Source organism: Gorilla gorilla, chromosome 3 (genome assembly GCF_029281585.2).
Source record: "Gorilla gorilla gorilla isolate KB3781 chromosome 3, NHGRI_mGorGor1-v2.1_pri, whole genome shotgun sequence".
In the NCBI taxonomy this organism is placed as follows: Eukaryota; Metazoa; Chordata; class Mammalia; order Primates; family Hominidae; genus Gorilla; species Gorilla gorilla.
Window position 1 is genome coordinate 167,205,876 of NC_073227.2, and position 20,289 is coordinate 167,226,164.

The 20,289-nt window shown below is 39.3% G+C and overlaps 1 protein-coding gene across 4 annotated transcripts; it reads left to right on the forward strand.

The window, feature by feature from the left end:
* Positions 1-301: 301 nt before the first annotated feature.
* LSM6 (LSM6 homolog, U6 small nuclear RNA and mRNA degradation associated) lies at positions 302-14,553 on the forward strand. Of its 4 annotated transcripts, XM_019024918.3 has the most exons (6): positions 312-426; positions 1,740-1,843; positions 4,941-5,072; positions 7,524-7,627; positions 11,933-12,046; positions 14,261-14,553. In XM_019024918.3, exons 4-6 carry the CDS (start codon positions 7,534-7,536, stop codon positions 14,293-14,295), a joined length of 243 nt encoding a protein of 80 aa, XP_018880463.1. In that variant the 5' UTR covers positions 312-426; positions 1,740-1,843; positions 4,941-5,072; positions 7,524-7,533; the 3' UTR covers positions 14,296-14,553. The 4 variants fall into 4 exon arrangements, with proteins under 4 accessions (XP_018880464.1, XP_004040503.1, XP_018880463.1 ...); XM_019024919.3 differs by lacking the exon at positions 1,740-1,843 and having other exon boundaries at positions 302-426; XM_019024921.3 differs by lacking the exon at positions 4,941-5,072.
* The last annotated feature ends 5,736 nt before the right edge of the window (positions 14,554-20,289 follow it).

Below are 20,289 nucleotides of genomic sequence, written 5' to 3' on the forward strand. Positions count from 1 at the left end.
TTTGCTTTAAACTATTCAAGGACGTTTCTGGGTACACAATGCCGTTACTTAAACAGTAAATTCCACTTTCCTGTGACTTCAAGTTATTTTTTACACTTCTGTCAATAAATCCTGCCCAAAAGATCACTTCCAGTTTCCTGGATTTTTGTTTTTGTTTTGTATTGTATTTGTTTTGTATTCAGATTTCTGTTAGAGGAACTCCATTGCACCAATTTTGCTACTAGACAAACCAGGATTCTCGGATTTGCGCGCTTTGGTGCTGACAGGCTTTTTCGGCCCCAGCGGGCTGCCGTAGCAGAGAAGAGCACTGATTGGCTGAGGCAGAAAAGTGCCGCTGCCTCGGAGCTTTCGGTTTTGGCTGGGATCATCCGCGGCGGCCGGGCTCGTGGGGCGCCTAGAGTGAGGGTTCTGGTTCCCGCCGGCGAGGTGAGCCGCACCGCTGCGCGGGCAGACGACGGGGCCGGGCGCAGCCCCAGGTTCGGTGCCCCAGTGTTCAGTCGCGCTGTGGAGCGGCGGCTGCAGCGGCGCTAGGCCGGGCGAGGCAGCCCCGGAAAGGGCCTGCAGGGAACGGGCTGGGGCTCCGGGAAGGGACCGCTGGGTGGCGGGTCCCCGCGAAATGCCGCGTCCAAGCTCTCCGCGCATGGAATGGCCGGGAGAGGTCTGATGGTGGGCGCCGGGACCGCCCTCAGTGAGGCGCCTAGACTGCGCGGAGAGGAGCGGCACCGTCCCGGCTGCTACCGAGTTGGCGTCCGAGACCAATTCAGGTTGTTGAAGTTCCCTAGGGAGCCCCGACGCTAATCCCAAGATTCGGCGGGAAAGCAGATCCCGAACCCAGGCCTAGGCTTCGCCTGAGGGCTTCAGGGAATTGCGAACCCTCCCCTACATCGGGGTGGCTGCGCCTGACCACAGGAATTAAAGGCTGGACTCGCTTGTCTTACCGAGTTGTCAGGTCGAGGAACCCGATTGTATGGTCTTAAGTCCTGTCGCCCGAGGTTTTTTGTGCGTATGCGTGTCCGCACACCTGCATAGCAGGCATTTTTAAGGTGTGTAGGATTAAGATGATGCGGATTACCCTGCCCCACTGCTCTTAGTAATACGTGACTATTGTAGAAAATTGCAAACATAGAAGACTTTAGTGAAGAAAATGATATTCACTGAACCCTTTCACCTACGATCATTTTCTCTTGTATGTGCTAGCTTCTACTTGAGCTAAGAGTGTACATGTTTAATCACTTAACAGTATAGTTTTCCACTTCCATTTAAAAACTCTTCCTAAATATTATTCTAATTTTGTATCTTCTTTTGATTGTCCCATCATTGTGGGTCCCAGTGTAGGTCCCATAAATTATTCAGTCATTTCCCGATTGTGGGACATTAGATTGTTTTTGAATTTTTACATCATCTTAGCATCCCAGATAGTGCTTTGATAAACTCTTTTCCCCCTATTTTTTAGATTATTTCCTTGGACTAGATTCTCAGAAGTGAAATTATCAGATTAGATGCTGTCATCTGTAAGGTCTGTTTTAGGCCTTCATACGCATTGCTGCAGTGTTTTCCAAGAAAGTTTTAGAGGTGTTTGGCAATTTTACTTGCTTGAATATTGTGCAGAAATCTTGAGAGGCTTGTGTTTGTGGTGTGTGTGTGTGTGTGTGTCACTGGCGTTAATGCGTTAGACTACCTGAATGTTAGGGCAGGAAGAGACTTAAGTGGTCATCTGGCATAACTCCCTTATTTTGCAGATGAGGAACCTGGGGCCATGAGAAGTGAAATTATGAGTTATCCAAATCACACAGCTAATTAAGTAGCAGAGCTGGGATTAGAACTCAGGTTTCCTGCTTCCCAAGTGAGTACTCTGTGCTGTATCAGGCAGTCTCTCACTGAACTGTGGCATAGTAGTTACTAGAATTTAAAAATGTGTTTACATCACCTGGGTTATTCTCTCCTTTTAAAAGTGTACTAACAGATTTTAATCATCGGAGAGACCTGTAACACTGAAAAATTGGAAAGTGATCATTTTCATGGCCAAGACTAGAAATCCATTATTTAGAATGGCAACCCCTTCAAGATTTTGACAGTTGTTTTCAGGTTCCCTATATGTTAGAATAAAACACCCCTGATTAATTATAATCTACACTCCATCATTTGGTTAGAATGTAGCTTTTGGATATCATTTGCTGTACCTTGGAGATTTCTTTAAAACTCCTCACTTTAAAACCAAAGAACAATTTTTTTTATTTTTTTTATTTTTATTTATTTTTTTAATTTAGGGCTTATAGCAGAGATTCTCAACTTCCATTGACATTTTGTGCTGGACAGTCCTTTGTTGTGGAGGGCCGTCCTGTTAGTTGTAAAATGTTTAGCAACATCCCTGGTCTCTACCCACTAGGATAGCAGTAGCACCACCTTCCTCAGTCATGACAGTTCAGTGTCCCCAGATATTTCCAAATGTCCCTGAGCAGGGTGGGGCAGGGTTGGGGGTACTGCCCCTAGATGAGAACCATTTGCTTATAGAAATTATCTGGAGAACTTTATAAAATGTGAAATACAGTGCCTTTACCTGAGTAGACTTCGGGAAAATCTGCATTTTAACAAGCATCTCTAGATTTGGAAACAGCTGGTTCTTGAATGACAGAAACAGTTGTTTTCTCCGTTTTTGGTGGTCATAATAGAGATTACTTGGTTAGTATTTGTTGAAGTACATGCATGATCCTACTGGTCACTGTATCCATAGTTTGGGCTGATGGGGGCTGGACAGGGATTTTGCTTGGCACTGGCCTTGAATGTCTCTTCCACAGACTTGGGTAGTGTGCTTAGGTACCAGGGATACCAAGTGAGTAAGATATTTTCCCTGTCCCCAAGAAGCTTAAAATTCACACGGGAGACCAGTCAGCAAATGGAAAAATTACGAAACAGCCTGATAAGGGCCATGACTGAGAGTGGAAAGAGGTGCTCTGAGTGGACTCACTTCGCCTTTGGGAGAGAGGGAGAGAAGTAGCCCCTGCTGCCGAGGAAGGAGGGATTGGTATGAAGCCTTCAAAAGACAGCGAGGCACTCCACTGTGTCCGAAGGGAGGATTTAGAGAGCTGTTCTTCTGCCTATCTGATCGCCTCCTCAGACACTGATCTATTAGTCTAGTGCTGCAATTACTTGGATTGTAATGTTTCCTTGCAATTTTTGCTTTTCAAATTCTTTTCACCCTAAACTGTAAATACGCCAGGAGTAGGTAAAAACTTACAGGTAAACATTGCCAAGAAATAAGGATTTTCATGTCTTCTGCTCAGTGGCATAACTCAAATCACATGAGACAGATTTCTTTGCATTTGTCCATTGTATTTCTCTGAGGGTAATTTACAGCACTTTGTCAGGTTAGGTATTTTTTTTCCCCAGTGCTGCTACTCTCCAACTGGATTTCTCACCGCCTCTATTGCGATTCCCCAAGATATAACCAGAGAATCTTAACATATTCAGAAGGGCAGCTGTACCTGTGAAAGGGCTTGGGCTTTGGGGTCAGCCTTGGCTTTGCTTTCCACCTCACAGGGTTTCTCTGTAAATTGCTTATGAATCTAACACTGGTAGCACATAGTTGGATTAAAAAAAGTTCTTTTTTTTTCATTCTTTTACCAAAAAGAAAAAAATTCCCTGCAGGGCACTTTGCAGATGTTTTCATACTAGACCTCTCAGTAGCTTCTGACAGAAAATATACTGCCTTTGACTTAATAGTCATTTATGAAAATAGGTCATTTAAAACAAGCCTGAGTAGGAGTCAAGGGAGGGAGAGGAGGTATAGAGAGTGATTATGACTTTAATTTTGAAAGGAGAAGTTTTACCAGGGTGACCCTGAAGAAAGGTCTTTTTCCTCTTATGTGTTTATGGTTCAAGAGACTCATCTCTTGCTTCAGAAATTGTCAGAACTGTTTCTTCTGCCTTATCCAATTTAAAAGATGAAAACTTAAAATTACTTGAGCCAAGTGATGGGAAAAATTGTGGTGTCAAGACCAATTTACTCATACAAAATGGATTTATGGGCAAGTCGTTAAGTAACAGGGAGTAGCAAGGAAGCCTAATGAAGACTAATGTAAAAGATACGGCTTTCCTAAAGTGATGGATAAAATGTGTTTGAGGCAACCCATATACTCTTTTCCAAATAACCTTAGAAGTATTTTTTTTCCAAGAGGTTTAGTAGAATGTAGATATTCTAGAGAACAGATGAGAAGCTTGTGAGCCCCTCTTGTCATGTGGCTTACAGTATTTTGAGGGAGAAAAGACCCAAATAAAGAATACAAAAGAGGGCATAGTGACAGGTTATAGCAAATAAAATCAAATGCCAAACTGTGTGATGCCAAAAATAGGTGAGATGGGCATCTGCACTCTGCTATGGAAAGTAGAGAGTGGAACCCAAGCAAGTTCCTGCTTAAAACCCCCGTTTCCTATCATTGACAACAGTATTTCCCCTTGCCAGTTATTTCCTAGGCTTGTTCAAATAGATTGCTGGCTCCTACCCCAGAACTACTGAGTAGAATCTCCAGCTGATCCTAATGATTCAAGTTTGGGAAACTGACCCAGAGCCTCAACTCTGTGCTCCCTGTGAATGTGGCACAGCTCCCTGCCGCAGAGGCGTCTCCTCCTTGCCTATGTAGATTTTACGTTCTACCCAGACACTTGTTCCGTGCCTTTTCTGACTTCTCTTCTTTCAGCTAGGGGGTGACGCCTTTTCCTTCAAATTCAGCTCAGGTGTTAACTTCCAGAAATTCTTTGATCTGCCAAGCCTGGGGTAAGAGAGTGTTCTCTGCCCTTTTGTGCATAATTCTATCAGAATACACATCACCTTTGTAAAATTCTGCATTTACATGTTTCTTGCCCTCTCTGGAATGTAAACTCTGAGGGCTTAAGGCCTTGTCTTTGTGTTACGTTCCCCAACCCTGTGTGCCTGAACTTGACAGGTGCTCCGTGAAAGTTGGAAGTGTTGATTGCCTTCAGGAAGAGATTGATGTTAATTGGAATACAGATAAAGCATAATGGACAAGGCGTTATCTTTGGTGAGCTTAGAAGAACACATCTGTGTTTATAAAAAGGTGTGGAACGTTAATATTAATAATACCTTTAAAATAACCTATACTGTCGAGCAACTGATAGTCAAGATTTGCATTCTTTTTTTCTGACAGTTATTAACTCTTTCCAGCTTTTGCTTTTCAAATGTTTTTAATCTGAAATTGTAAATACTCTATGAGCAGGTGAAATTAGTAATAATTAAAGTAGTTAATATCTCTATGAACTAGAATCACATTACAAAGCATTTTAGTGATTTTTAACACAAAATAGCTACTTTTATCTCAGTTTTATACATAATGAAACTGTGGCATAATGGGATTTAGCATCTGTCATAGGAGATGCACCTGACTCATCTGTTGAGTATCAGGCCTTCAGAGTTAATATTCTCTCTAGATGTGTTCAGCCTCAAAACAGCATGTGTTCAAAATGTAAATAAGGCGGTTTATAGATGAATGGGAAGATTTGTATATTTTCACTAAACTCATTAAAGGTACTGAATCTGTTACAGTATTTATTTTGTAATTTTTCACTTTGTACTCAGAACAGTGTAAATAAAATTACTGTGTGATCTGAGTCCTGAATGAAAAGTGGTTGTCCTGAATAGTAGTTGTAATAGTAGTTGTAATTGTAGTTATCTGTTGAGATTGTGGAGCTAAAAAAATAAGCTAGAAATTCAGTGGAAAAGTTAAGTTAACATTTGTTGAGCAAAATAATTTATCGCATTTTAAAAACATCTTTCAAACCTTGGGGGCAGTGTAGATTGTCCAAATGATAGCCCAAAATTCAAAAATAATTTCTGAAATTTGTATTTTCTTTTATTTGACTTAGGATGTTGACTTTTCTTGGCTAAAGAAAATTATTTTACTTAAATTATGATTGCGTTTGTTTACTCACACTCTTTAAATGAGTTTAAATTCTTCTAGATTTTAAGTTCTTTAAGGGCAGAGCCTTTGTGTATGACATGTTTTTGAATTTCCTTGCTCAGTGTGTACATGTACATGTAATTTGTTGAACCCAGTAACCTAGAGTTCCAGCTTACTACAACTGCTGATCCCGTGTGAATTCACTATGAGAACGTCTCCAAATAATCCTTCTCCACACAAACTCAGATTATTGAGTGGATGGACTTAGAATGAAATAAGCATAGTGGAAGAATGTTTAATGAAAAAACAATGGAAGAATGTTTAATGAAAAAATTTCGTTGAAAACAAAAGAACAGCTTGAGTTCTTGAAGGGAATCCTTAAAATATTGTATCCATACTAATTTTTAAGTCTCAGTGCTATATAGTGATGCTGAATTTGACTGAAACAGAAAAATTAATTTCTGAAATATTTTTACTCAGTTTTTGCTTAACTACAGTTAAGCAAACTGTAATAAACTACAGTTTTATTAACTTGCCAACATATTTTGAAAGAGAGCTATTTTATAAGAAAAGATGCGTTTTGAAAGGAGTGATGTGCAGCTTTGCATGTCTGATGCTGTTGATTTGGGTGTGTAATGCTATCTCTTTTTCTGTGTTAGACTCCTGTTATACTTGAGTTTTAAGACTTTTTTTTCATTATTTAGAACACATATCTGCTATAGTCCTAATAGAGTAATTAAAAATCTTTGGCTGTGTTATTGACTTTCAGAAAGCTGTTTAAGGTTGTGATTAAGAGTATGGGCTGGCTATCCACTTTCTAGCTGTGTGACCTTGAGCAGAGTGTTTAATCTTTCTGTGTCTTTTTCTTCATGTGTAAAATGAGGATAAAAACAATACCTCCCTTTTAGGGTAGAGCAATTTAAATTGATAAATATATAAAGTTCTTGGAAAAGTGCTGGCATATAGTACACTCAAAATTACCTTTAGATTATAATTCTTTTCAGAGATACCATTTAGGCATCAGTTGTTCATAAATGTGTCTGTTCTATATAATACAGAATTTAAAATAGGGCTGATTTGAACTTGAATGTTCCATCACATTTGGGAACAAATTATTTAATCTTTCTGTGCCTTTACTTTTCATCAGCAAAATGAGGGTATTAAGACCTTCTTCCCATGGTTCTTGTAAAGATGAAATGTGATAGTGTTTATAAAGACCTTAGCAGAATGCTCTGCATAAAATAACCAACCACTCACTGAATGGAAGTGGTAATGGTTGTAATGGGTATACTGACTATGTGTCAGGCAGTAATGATAAGTGATTAAGAGGAGGTGCTTTTGTAAACACAGGACTTTCCCTAATGAGACTATGCCATGGTGTTGTGGGAACTGATAAGATAATGCATGTAGAATGTTTAGCTTAGTATCTGGCTTATAGTAAGTACTGAAAACATGTTAGCTGTCATGTAGTAGCAGTGGAGTAATATGCGTCTTCTCGCATGGTCCTTTGATACTTCATTTTCTGTAAGTATGTTAAGGGCTTTAAGGGTTTTGTTGAATAATCAGCTTTGGTCTTTACCTTTTATTGTTCCTTTTCATATTTTGATTTAGGATTGTTAAAATGAGTCTTCGGAAGCAAACCCCTAGTGACTTCTTAAAGCAAATCATCGGACGACCAGTTGTGGTAAAATTAAATTCTGGAGTGGATTATCGAGGTAATATTTTCATGTTTCAACCTCACTGGTATAACTGAATAAGTAAATGTGACTTACTGATATTTATTAACCTCTTAAGTATACCCAATAGGCCAAAAAAGTACAGGTCATCATTAGTTTTTATGCATATATCTTTTTCTATCTCTGAGATCATTCCTTTTAGAAGGACAACTCTGACGGTATAGCATGTGCTTCTGCCTTTCAGTGTGATTTGTGTGACTTCTGTCTCCTGTCTCTGCTTTGAGATCATATGTGCCTAAATTCCCTGGTAATAGCTAGGTATTCCTAGTGAACTCAGGTATGAACAACACAACTGAAGAACATCTTGGTGCAGCAGCATTTGTTTTTGCAGGAGTATTCAAGATTGGCAAGCAGCTGTTGAGTATCATTTTACAACCTGAATGTCCCACTCATATAACGTATAATGTGTGGGGCAACAGGGTGAGACTCTGTCTCAAAAAAAAAAAATGCCTTTCTGTTCTTGGAGAGAATATTATTTTTAAGAGGCTGCAATGCTTTTGAAATTAACTTTATAGGAAGAATGGTTTTAAATTCCATTTTTTAAAGTTACTGAATTTCTTATCTTCCAAGCTAAGGTATGTTAAGTTACCTGAAATATTTGGCAGGTGTAGCTATAACTGATTCATTAGCAGAGGGACGTGGTCTCTTGGGTTGCTATAACAGAATACCACAGACTGGGTCATTTTTATTTTCATTTTTTGTGTTTTTTTTTATTATTTATTTCAGTAGTTTTTGGGGGTACAGGTGGTTTTTTTTTTGTTACATAGATACGTTCTTTAGTGGTGGTTTCTGAGATTTTGGTGCACCCGTCACCTGAGCACTGTACTGGGTAATTTTCTTTTTTTTTTTTTTTTTTTTTTTTTTGAGACGGAGTCTCGCTCTGTCACCCAGGCTGTAGTGCAGTGGCGCGATCTCGGCTCACTGCAAGCTCCGCCTCTAGACTGGGTAATTTTCAAAAACAGAAGTTTATTTTCTCACAGTTCTGGTGGCTAGGAAATCCAAGATCAAGGTGCCAGCAGGTTCAGTTGTCTGGTGAGGGCTACGTCCTCTGGAGAGGAGGAATGCTGAGTCCTCACGTGGCAGAAGGCAGAGGGCAAACCAGCACACTGTGTGAAGACTTTTTTTAAATGCAGGCCTTCATCCCATTAATGGGCAAGTCCCCATGGTCTGCTTGCTTCTTAAAGGCCCCCACCTCTTAATACTGTCCTATTGCCAAACACCTGAATTTTGGAGGGGACACATTCAAACCATAGCACAGGGTTTTGTGGCCTTTTTTTGGTCTCTTTTCTGAATAATTAATAATCATAGTAATCTCTTGAGCTTTTTCCTTTGAAGTCTCTATTGATTATCCCCACCTAGTAGAGGAGGAGCTAGGACTCAAGTTCAGGCTTGGCTCATAAGCCTTGTTAAGAAACCACTCTGGTGATTATGTACTCCTTTAGCTTCTTGACATTAATAACATATCTCCAGTTTAATTTTATTTTTATAGTAAAATTAATGGATTCATACGGAATACTGAGGTAGTATAATGTCTCCATGTACTGCCTCTCACCTGCGAACTTTTGATGATGGGCCCATAGGAAGTAATAGACTTCTAGGGGTTTTAATCTGTTTGACAGTTGATTAAAGTGAGGACATTGTGTTCAGTATCTTCTCAGTACCCACTTTATTGAAGAGATGAACCAGCCTGACCTTTTTTCTCTGTACTCTTTAGGGAAAATTTTTCTATTTATAAAGGCAATACATGTTTTAGTTTTGTTTTAATTTTTGAAATGTAAAAGGAAATAATACAGAAAAGTATATAGAAGAAAGCCAAGGATCCCCAATGCTACTATCCAGAGACAGTTTACCAATTTTGACCTCTATATTAGCATAATTTGACATAAATGGAGTCAACTACATGCAACCTGATTTTTTTTTAAACGTTGAAACAGTACATTTAGTTTTGTGATAATATAGAGGGTTTAATGGCTGCATAGGAATCTCTTGTGTGGCTGTACCATGGTTTTGCTTTTACTGTTAACCAATTTCCTATTAATGGACATTTAGGTGTTGACCAGTTTTTTGCCACTATAAACAACTCTTCTACTTTGACATATATTGTGAAGTTGACCAAATATCTCTTTAGAATCAATTCCCTGGGCTAGGATTTACAAGTCAGAGAGTATTCCATGGCCCTGCATCAGGGAACTTGGGTTTATCCTTCATGTTCTCACCAACTCTTGTATTAGCTTTTTTTCATCTTTTCCAATCTAATTGGCAACAAGTAATATCTCATTCTACATATATTTTCTTTGTTTACTAGTGAGATTCAGGAGTCTTTCACATGGATAGTAACCATAATTTTTTTTCCTCTTATGAGTGTCTGTTCATGGCCTTTATACTATTAAAGCAAAATGTTTTATACTATTAGATAGCCTTACTAAAGGAACGTGCTTATTTTGTGGTTTACAAAACTCCAAAAAACCCCAAAGCAAAACAATAACATACCAAAAAAAAAAAAAAAAAAGAAAAACTCCAGCAACTCTCTGTAGCAGTTTCTCTTTGAGGAAATGTCTTGTTTTTGGTTTTGTATAGTAGTTTATCTCATGGAAGGAAAGGGTTGTATTTCTAACCCCCTGGGCAGTTTTGTTGTTGTTGTTGTTGCTTGTTTGTTTGTTTGTTTGTTTGTTTTTGCCTTTGCTGTGAGAATAGATATTTTAATTAGAAGTGAACTCTGTTTTTTTTTTTTTTCTTTTTTCTTTTTTCTTTTTTCTTTTTTGAGACCGAGTCTCACTCTTTCGCCCAGGCTGGAGTGCAGTGGCTCAGTCTTGGCTCACTGCAACCTCCGCCTCCCAAGTTCAGACGATTCTCCTGCCTCAGCCTCCCAAGTAGCTGGGATTACAGGCACCCGCCACCATGCCCGGCTAATTTTTGTATTTTTAGTAGAGACGGGGTTTCGCCATGTTAGCCAGGCTGATCTTGAACTCCTGACCTCAAGTGATCTGCCTGCCTCTGCCTCCCAAAGTACTGGGATTACAGGCATGAGCCACTGTGCCCAGCCTGGACATTTCATTTTGAAATTCTTTTCATTGGTTTTCAAACAGTTTTGCATATTGTGCCTCAGATTTTTCTTGCTCATTTACAATTGCAGTTTGTATGTAAAATAATACAGCAGGAAACGAGCTAAAGTTGTAGCTTAAGCTTTCTTTTGCTAGGAAATAATTTTATTATTCACAATCCATTCTCGTTCTTTGAGAGTTTACCGCTTTTAGCAGAATTCTGGTAGATTAATGTCTTTTGCTGTCATTACACACACAATTTTGAAAGGAAACTTTTTTGTTTAGAGGATAATGGGGGCAGAGGCAGAGAGTGAGGAGCATATTAATGAAGTTAAGACATCAAATGAGAAACTGTAGACTCGACTGAATTGAATCTAGTATTTGTTTTTACTTAAATTTTTTTTTCTAGGAAATACCACTTTAAATTAGAGACAGAATTAGAGGCTTACAGATTTTCATCTTTTGAAAAAGATCATCAGGTCAAATTTTACAAAATTTATACCATCTTAACACAATTAAGGATTCACTCAAACTGTTTCCTTGAAAGCTCCCTCGAATGTTTTTGGCCATTTTCTCTATTAGTTTTGATTGGAAAATATTATAGCTGTAACAAAACAGAACAAGATGTGTTATAATGCAATATGTTGCCCTATATTCTCAAGCTGCTCTTCACTGTGAGTCACAGCTTTAAGATGTTCTTTCGGGAGCACCTGCTGTCTCCTCTTCTATTATTTTAACAGATTGTGGAGACTTCCTTTTAACCCTGGAGTACATTCATCTGCTGCAATAGATGTTGTAAAAGAATGAAATAAATCTGCCAGACCCGTATTTCACTTAGTGGCTAAAGTAGGAAATGCCACTGGAACCAAGGATCATTTGTTCATGCATAATTGCCCACCTTGTGCTTAGCTTTCAAAGAATGGTATTTTTGCTGGAATAGTCTTATTCTCTTACTTTTTTGAATGCTTTAAAAGTTTCTGTGTGGTCATACGTACCATGAGGGAAGTGACAGTTTGTTGTTTTACCGGGTAGTAATGGGTGCGTGACTGCCTTCCTAGACTTCATTCAGATTGGCATAGAGTTGTTTTGTGCTTAAGCTGTTGAGTTTCATTTATGGTGTGAATTTTTATATTAAGCATCTAAGAACTAATGAATAAGGAGATTGTCTGCTCTAAGGTATACCCTGTAATTTTCAACTCTTATTTGCCTTGTATATCTTCTTTTTGACTAAATATGTCTGCAGGGGTCCTGGCTTGCCTGGATGGCTACATGAATATAGCCCTGGAGCAGACAGAAGAATATGTAAATGGACAACTGAAGAATAAGTATGGGGATGCATTTATCCGAGGAAACAATGGTAACATTTCTTCGCCCTACAGTACAGCATTCAAAATAAGCCTTTCTATTTATAATCCAGATCACCAAAGAGGTTTCTAGATAATTTAAAAGTCCAGTTTTAGGCTTGATTATTTTAAAATGCTTATATGTCAGATCTTCAGTTTGACCAGTTATTTTGTAGATGCTTCATGGAATTTTGAAACCAAAATTCTCTCCTTCCCTTCCTTTAGTGATGAGGAACTGAGGGACATTGTTCTCCTGACCTGGAACCCTGCTTTCTCGAATATAGTATAGTATATCTCCCCAACACATATTCCTGCTTCTTGTAGCCTGGAAGTTGGAGCTGTAAGAATGGGCACTGTTTCCCTGCTGTCTTTGATTTGCATAATTTGGCAGTTCGTCCTATTTGTCCCTTCTCTATTAAACATTCAGATGCTTTCTATGCAGATTTGCATCCTTCGGTTTGGCAAAAATGGCAAAATAGAAAAAGTTACTCAGTTTTTAACAACTAATAAATTTCTATGATTTTTATAGTTATTTTTAAGTACCTAGTTTAAAAATGAAAATTATAATAAAGTCATATTGGTATTTTTGGTGGGGAGGGAAAGATATCGGAATTATGAGAATTACCCCACTTTTTGCTTCCATCTCCCAGAAACTCTGGGATTCTTGAGTTCAGATTTTTTGTTGATTTCTTTAATTCTGGATGTCTTCAACCCCCTAAATAGTTGGATCTCTTTGCTATAAACTAAACTTCCTGACTTTTATAATAAGAGTCTGTCCCCTGTGCTTACAGGACCTTATTTCTTCATATCATATTTTTACATACATTATTTCCTGGCTTTCTAGTCCTTTCTATTTATAGAATTATTTATCCTATTTTTCATATCCTTATTTGACCTCTTTTTCCTAAGAAATGTTATGATCTTGTCTCACCTCAAGACAGCTAATGGCAGCAGTCACTGGCAGGTTGGGTTCTGTGCGTGTTGATAGGGTAGATCCTTTAACGTGCACACTACCCCTAGGACTTGGGGGGCAGGGTTGGGGGGCGGCTGTACTGGCATTCTGATGCTTCCCTTCATGTCACATTTCCCATGATGTAATCAGTGACACTCATCTTTAGACTCCCAAGTTCACATCATTGGCTCTTAAAGAGGATCTTGACTTATTTGATTGATCTGTGCTATGTTCTTTGATGAAGACACCTTACTGTTCGCTTTGAGCAGACCTCTCAGAAGCCGAGTAGGCATGGAAGGTGGAAGGGAGAACCACCTCTAGTTTGGCCAAAGTGACCCAAGCATTTCATTTTGTTTCATTCCTATGGACCACACATCCTACGAGTTCATGTTGGTAGTCGTGAGAGGACCACTAAGCAGAACATTAGGTAACACCAAAGTATGAGACTTTTAACGGGAACTCAGAATAAGGACTTTGGTATCATTAAAAAATAAAAATAAAAAACTCCTTAGCTCTTGTTTATCCTGTTGCATTTAAGAAGGTAAACAGCAAGTTTAGAGTTTGTATTGGGGAGATAGATGAAAATATGTTGTTTATTCTTAATTTGAGATCTAGCCTGGTTAGATTTACTGATTTACTTTCTGAAAAGCATCTTTTTTTTTTTTTTTTCCTGAGATGAAGTCTCACTCTGTGGCCCAGGCTGGAGTGTAGTTGTGCAATCTCAGCTCACTGCAGCCTCTGCCTCCCAAGCTCAGGCAGTCCTCCCACCTCAGCGTTCTAAGTCGCTGGGACTACAAGTGCATACCACCATGCCTGGTTAATTTTTTGTATTTTTGGTAGAAACGGGGTTTCACCATGTTGCCCAGGCTGGTCTCAAACTTCTGAGCTCAAGTGATCCACCCACTTCGGCCTCCCAAAGTGCTAAGATTGCAGGCGTGAGCTCAGCCCTGAAAAGCATAATTCTTATACTTCTAACTATAAAGCATTCTTAGATACCAGGGACTTTCACATATATTTTATTTTATCTTCCTGGTCACACTTTAAAGAGTCAGTGAGACACATAGATGAGATTAGGACAGTTTTGTAAGACATCAAACCTGGGTGTAGATTCATAAAACTAGTCTTAGAGTACTTCTAGAGTTAATTGAATGATACGAGAATTCCTTTTAAATGTCAGATGTATCAGACCAAAATCTGTTGGCTTTTAAACTTGCTACTATGTATACTTACAAGCGGGGTTTTTTAAATTTCAATTTATGTATTTTTTTCTTTTCAGTGTTGTACATCAGTACACAGAAGAGACGGATGTGAAGACACCAAGAGAGCAACGCTTTTCATAGTTGGATATATTTTTTTATGAATTTTTTTCTAATTTTTGCTTCTTTTGTGATACAATTTGTCCTCTGTTTATAATAGTTGGTGATTTTTCACTGACATGTGAGTAAGATAAATGTATACAATTGTGGATTTAATTGTGAAATGTTCTTTCACTTGTAAGTTTCAGTCATTTTCTTTTACCTCGTTGTCAGTGTACAGAATGCTAAAATAATTAAAAAGAGACAAAATATACCTCTTCCTACAAGATTATTTAACTTAAGTTTCGAGAAGTGTCATTTCATTTGACTTGCTTTTCTTATCCAGCTAAAATGATGCATATATTTTATATATTGTATGGACATATAATTAAAACATTTTGGAGGAATCCTCCTTTATTGCATCCTTTTCTGTTCATACAGAATCCTTGGGTGAATATGTTCTACAAAGGCATCCAGCTTCAGTCTGAAGCTACAAAAAGGGGCCACAGGATCAGAAGTTCAGCCACTGATTGAGTCACCTAAATAGAAAACAGAATTGGAAAGCCAGGAGTGCCACTTGCATATAAGGAGTGGGAGTTCGAACTGAGGTGCTGGAGAAATCCTAAAGATGAACAAGATTTCAGTGAGGAGAAAGCCTTCCTGTCAGCGGTCCCCCTGCATCTCCTATGCAATTAGACTTTTTAGGTTTCCCTGCTCCCTTTCAGGAGCATTGGCATCAACGTTATTCTCTCAGTTTATGAACACAGTAGGGGAGGGGCCATTCCTGTACATCTCTCACAGTCAGATTAAAGCAAAGCCTAGAGTTTATAAACATAATTCAGGTTCTAATTGCTGAGCTGAGATTGGGAAAGAATTTTTCCTAACTCTTGTCTAGCAAGTGGCTGTAGGGAGGCCTTTCTCAAAAATCAGCTGTATTTGCCTTTGACATTGTCCAGGAGCAGAGCACCAGGCTTTATGTTGCTTGGCACAAGGCAGCTCCTCTGGTTATATGACTCCTGCTGAGAGGATTTTCAATATTAATGAGCTTTCCACAACCCTGCTTTATTCTCCAAACAGTTTTATGCTGTCTCTAGGAACAACAAATATATCTGGGCACTGTGGTTGAATGAATACCAGACAATTGTGTGAATGTTGTATTGGACTTCCTCTTCCCTCCCTCCCCAATCTAAATAGTATTCCTATTTCAGGAGCCGATGGTGTGATTTGAAACAACTGCTTGGTTGAAGGATGGGGGGCAGGATCGAGAAGGAGAGAGGGAAGGGGCAGTGCTGATTCTGGAGAGGTGTATGTAGTGTTTTGTCTTGGTTTATTTTAAAGATCAGAGAGTAATTGGAAACAATTATTTTTTAATTAATAACTTGGGAAAGGTGAACAGAAGCATTTCACAGGGTTTTACCGTGTGCACACTGAAAATAAAACACTTTATGCTATGCTTCAATAATTTATCACTTCTTGACAGGGGCTTGGAAAAGGTCCAGTATGTAAGTACAAATCACCAATTTGCTCTTTTATAAATGAGTTCTTTTAAGGAGAAAATGGATGGTTCTCCAAGTGGAGCATACATGTTCTCATTTGTTTTGTAGAATATGTGGGGCTGCAGGTTATCGTGTCCCTTCATTCACTTATATCAGCCACCTCTAAAAGCAGTTCCATTGTAGTCTCCCACTAATCTGTAGCATCCTGTTTTTTCTAACTTCTTCCCTGACCTCGCCTTTGATATATAAGTCTTTATTTTCCCCTTGCCATCTCTCTAGTTTAATAGCTCTACAGTGGAGTACTGTTTTCAACCATGGAACTACTTTTAATCAAGATCGACTTTGGGAAGTGCTGCCATTTTTATGGTAATAAAGGACTGTATTATGCACTTGAACCCGCTCAAGTTGTCCCCTGTGTATACCTTCACATAGTAGAACCATGAAACAAAGTGTAAATGCTAAAATTGCTTTGTTCTTAACTGTAGTCTCCTAGAGGTCAGTGAATGATTTCTAGTTGCATTGTAGCGAAGACATTTGTTCCAGGTTGAAGAATTTTTTACTTGAGAACGTACATTTTCCCTGTCTGTGTGCCCCCAAACCCTGTCTGCCACACTCTTTCTCTTGGGCTGTGACAAAACAGAATGTTTAGCGAGAAACAAAATTGTGCTCGATTTTCAGACTATCTGACTTCATTTTCTGTTTTGGTCTTTGAGCTATTCCTTGGCTAATCTTCCAACAAGTCGAATTGATTCTTATTTCAAAACTGTTTATCCCAAAACAGAGCTGTTGACAAGTACAAATACAGATGGCAGACATGTGGTATGATTTTCATGTTCTCATCTCAGCATTCAAGAAGGGAATGTTATTGAAAGATGGTTTACATCTGAAGCTTTCTGCTCAAGGCAATATGGAATGCATGCTAGGAGCGCTTAATTATGCTTAATTAATAATAGTAACAAATGCTTACGGGATTTCCTTAAGGTCTAAAAGTGCAGCAGCATTGGACTTGCTGTGTAAGGCTTACCGCCCTGGAGGCTATAATAATCTGTAACAATAGAAGCAACCTCTAGGGGGTAAAATTGTCTTTGATAATCACTGACTCTTGGGTGACCTCGGTACAGCATTCCAGGCCAAAGATCCAGAATGTTCCCTTACTGGGGGCAGACACGCCTATGATTGCACTGATCTTTGTCCTCCGGGCAGATGATCCTCCAGAGTACTGGCTAGCTCTTAGATTCAGAGGTAAATCCCAGCCCATGCTGTGGCCTTGCTGTTCCCCACAGCCCAACTGCATTAACTATATATTTTTTTCTCCACAAAAAGAAATTGTTGGTGAAAGGAAGACAACCTGCAGTTTTTCTCCCCACCGACCTGGTTTCAGGAGGCCGTGTGCTCAGTGGAGTGTCTCTGCCTGTCTTCACTAAGCTTGCCCCTGACCATTGTGGAGGTAGATGCCACCTGAGAGTGGCAGGGTTAGTCCTGACCTCTGGGGTCTGAATATCCAGCAACTATCTTAATTCCAGTCGCTGCTGTCTGTTGTACCACCAGTACACAGCAGTACAGCTGTGTCTCTGTTGTTGACCGACTAACTTAGATTCACTGTTGAAGTCCAATTAGCCAGAGTGGGGGTGAAAATGCAAGAGTGGATGGTGAGAGTGGTATGTGCCATGTACAACAGGACCGTGGAGAGAGCCCTCTCTGATACCTGTTAGTCCCTCCTTTAAAAGATGCGGGAGGTGGCCAGGGAGTGGGGATTTCAGAATGTGGTGGCAGAAATCAGTTTAGCATTTATTGGATGACAGCTGTAGGCAGGCACTGTGCTATACCTTAGCGGGGTAGATAAAAAAGGAAATATGACATTGCACCTTCCATACTGAGTTTGTAGGTTTGGGTATTTATGGGGGAAAGTGGTACCCTCCATCCTTTTTTTAAAAAATTGGGCCAAAATTGTAAGAATTCTTTTAAAAACCTGAACATTTTAGATGTATTTGAGCATCTCAACTGTATGTTCGTATCTTGAAATTCCAAATAAACTCAGGAGTGGATAATTTTGAAATCTGAACGTAACTATGCCCTGTTTACCCACAGACCCAGGTAGTTCAGCCTCCCATCTTTGTTTTTTTCCTTCCCCTAGCAAAAGCCAGCTTTTGTGTGGTTTAACTGAACAATCATGTTGGATATTTTTTTATTTGAAGACCCATTTTGACTCATCTGCAGCACTGAAGGATTTTCTTCATAGTAATTTGGGAGTTATAGCAGATAGAAAGGCAGAGGCATATTCCAGGAATTTCATGAAATATAAAACACTGAAACACTTGGGATAGGCTAGTTTTCAATGCCTAGGTTACACAAATGTCCAAATTCACATGGGCTTAATTTATTCCAAGTTTTATAATGGGATGGATGTCGGTGGGTTTGGCAATATATTATACCAATAATTTGGATTAAAGGAGAGGTTAGTTTATGAAAAGTTTACATAACAATCTTAGGCAATTTTATTACCATCATGTGCATATGGTATTTCAAGTCACTATTCAGTGTTTATATCAAATAGACGTTTTATTGAACTTGGAAAAATGAAAAAATTAAAAATGTGTAATATGTACGGTAGAGTGGATGTTGCTGGGATACAGGGCTCCTTGTACCCCGCCCACAGTAGTGTGTTAGTCACAAACCCCAAATCTCAGTGGTTTGAAACAACTAATGATCTTACTCATGCTCCATGTGCACAGGGGCCCATAGGTGGGACTCCACTGATTGCAGTCACCTGGGGGCCCGGGCCAAGGGAGGCAGCACCTTATGTTTCCACCGTCTCAACCTGAGGACTCAGCATCTGCTGCGGCAGGGGAAGGGCAGAAAGGATCACTCCCTGGCTCCTAAAACCTTTTGCTTAAAGCTAGTGTCACTTCTACCCCATTATTAGGCAAAGCAAGTTACACGGTCAGGGCTTACTTTAAGTTTTCAGAAAAGTATAATCCTTTCATGGACCCAGGAGAGACAACCAGAAATACTGGTGAACAGTGGTAGTAACCTACCACATTATGTGTACTAGTCATGGTTCCTCCAGAGAAACAGAACCAATAGGATATATAGAGAGATTTTAAGGACTTGGCTCCCGCAATTGTGGAGGCAAGCCCCAAATCTGCAGGGTAGGCTGGCAGCCTGGAGACCCAGGGAAGAATTGCCACTCAAGTCTGAAGGCTGGCTGCTGGAAGAATTCCCTTTTCCTCCAAGGAAGTCAGTGTTTTCCTATTAATGCCTTCAACTGATTGGATGAGGCCCACCCACATTATGGGGGGGTAGTCTGTTTTATTTACTTTAAATAGGTCTACTTATTTAAATGTTAATCTCATCTTTAAAAAATAGCTTCATAGCAACATCTAGAGTAATGTTTGACCAAATATCTGGGTACCATGGCCTAGCCAAGTTGATACATGAAGTTAACTATCATGGTATGTTAACCATATCCTTTGCATTATACATTTTCTTAATCATTAGTAAAGCATTCAGAAGTATAAAGCCTCGGTGTGATTTTTACTATATTGAAGAAAGCTTTCTTTGTTAAGACTTGGGTTGAGGGACCTGTGCTCTTGGTGTCTTAATCTATTTTTCATTAGATTCCAAAGAAAATAGTAACTGGTTTCTTCATGGTTTCAGAAGCTGAGTCTGAATAGATTGTTTTGGTTTGGTTTTGTTGCTGCAGTTTAATTTACAATTTTCCAATTAATATATTCCTATATTTAAAAGAAAATGCAGAAGGTGACCATCTTTCATTAGACCAGGTAATTTTATCTCAAGCCAACCAAATGTGTTCCATCCACATACTGTGAGGAGATGATCATGGAGTCTTTAGTATACCTCAGAACTTGCCTTATGTAAAATGTGTCTCAAAGGCACAGGGCATGTTACAGCTAAAACTTTACCTTATCACTTTTCATACAGTGAGTTTTTATGGCTCTCCCTTTTCAGTATATTCAAAACTCTTTACAAGTATCTTCCTCCTGAGAAAGTGCATGTGCTCCTGTCTTGTTCAAAGATGTCCCATCAACAGGACCTGATCTCCAGTTTGCTTTTGTCTTTTTCCTAATTGTGATATTCTTGGCAGAGCCTGCTTCACACCCTGTTCCTTGTCCCCCTGGCACTGGCATAGATAGATTTCTGAGATGATTTCTCCATGCTGGGAGTGCAGTAGAGGAGACTCATGAGGATCAGACCTCCACCTTGGTTTCATTAGCCAACTAAGCTAATCCTCACATTCTCCGCTCGTAGTCACTGAACAAGGTAGTCCCTTTTTCCACATGAGGAAACCTGAAGCAAAGAGGTTAAAGTGACTTGCCCAGGGTCACTTGGGGAGTCGCTGCAACTACAGTAACAGTTCCTTCTGCTATTTGATCAAGTGCATAGGTGTGGGCTCCATTGATTTCTTCTAGCATGCATTTAATTAATAAATCAATCTTCTCTTCTGATTGATCCTACCAGTAGTCGAATGAAGAAGGTCCCAAGGTGTGCACACA

Coding starts and splice junctions, on each gene's coding strand:
- LSM6 (XM_019024919.3), top strand. CDS start 7,534: ATGAGTCTTCGGAAGCAAACCCCTAGTGACTTCTTAAAGCAAATCATC. Junction 7,628..11,932: donor TTCTGGAGTGGATTATCGAG/GTAATATTTTCA, acceptor ATATGTCTGCAG/GGGTCCTGGCTTGCCTGGAT. Junction 12,047..14,260: donor ATTTATCCGAGGAAACAATG/GTAACATTTCTT, acceptor TTTTCTTTTCAG/TGTTGTACATCAGTACACAG.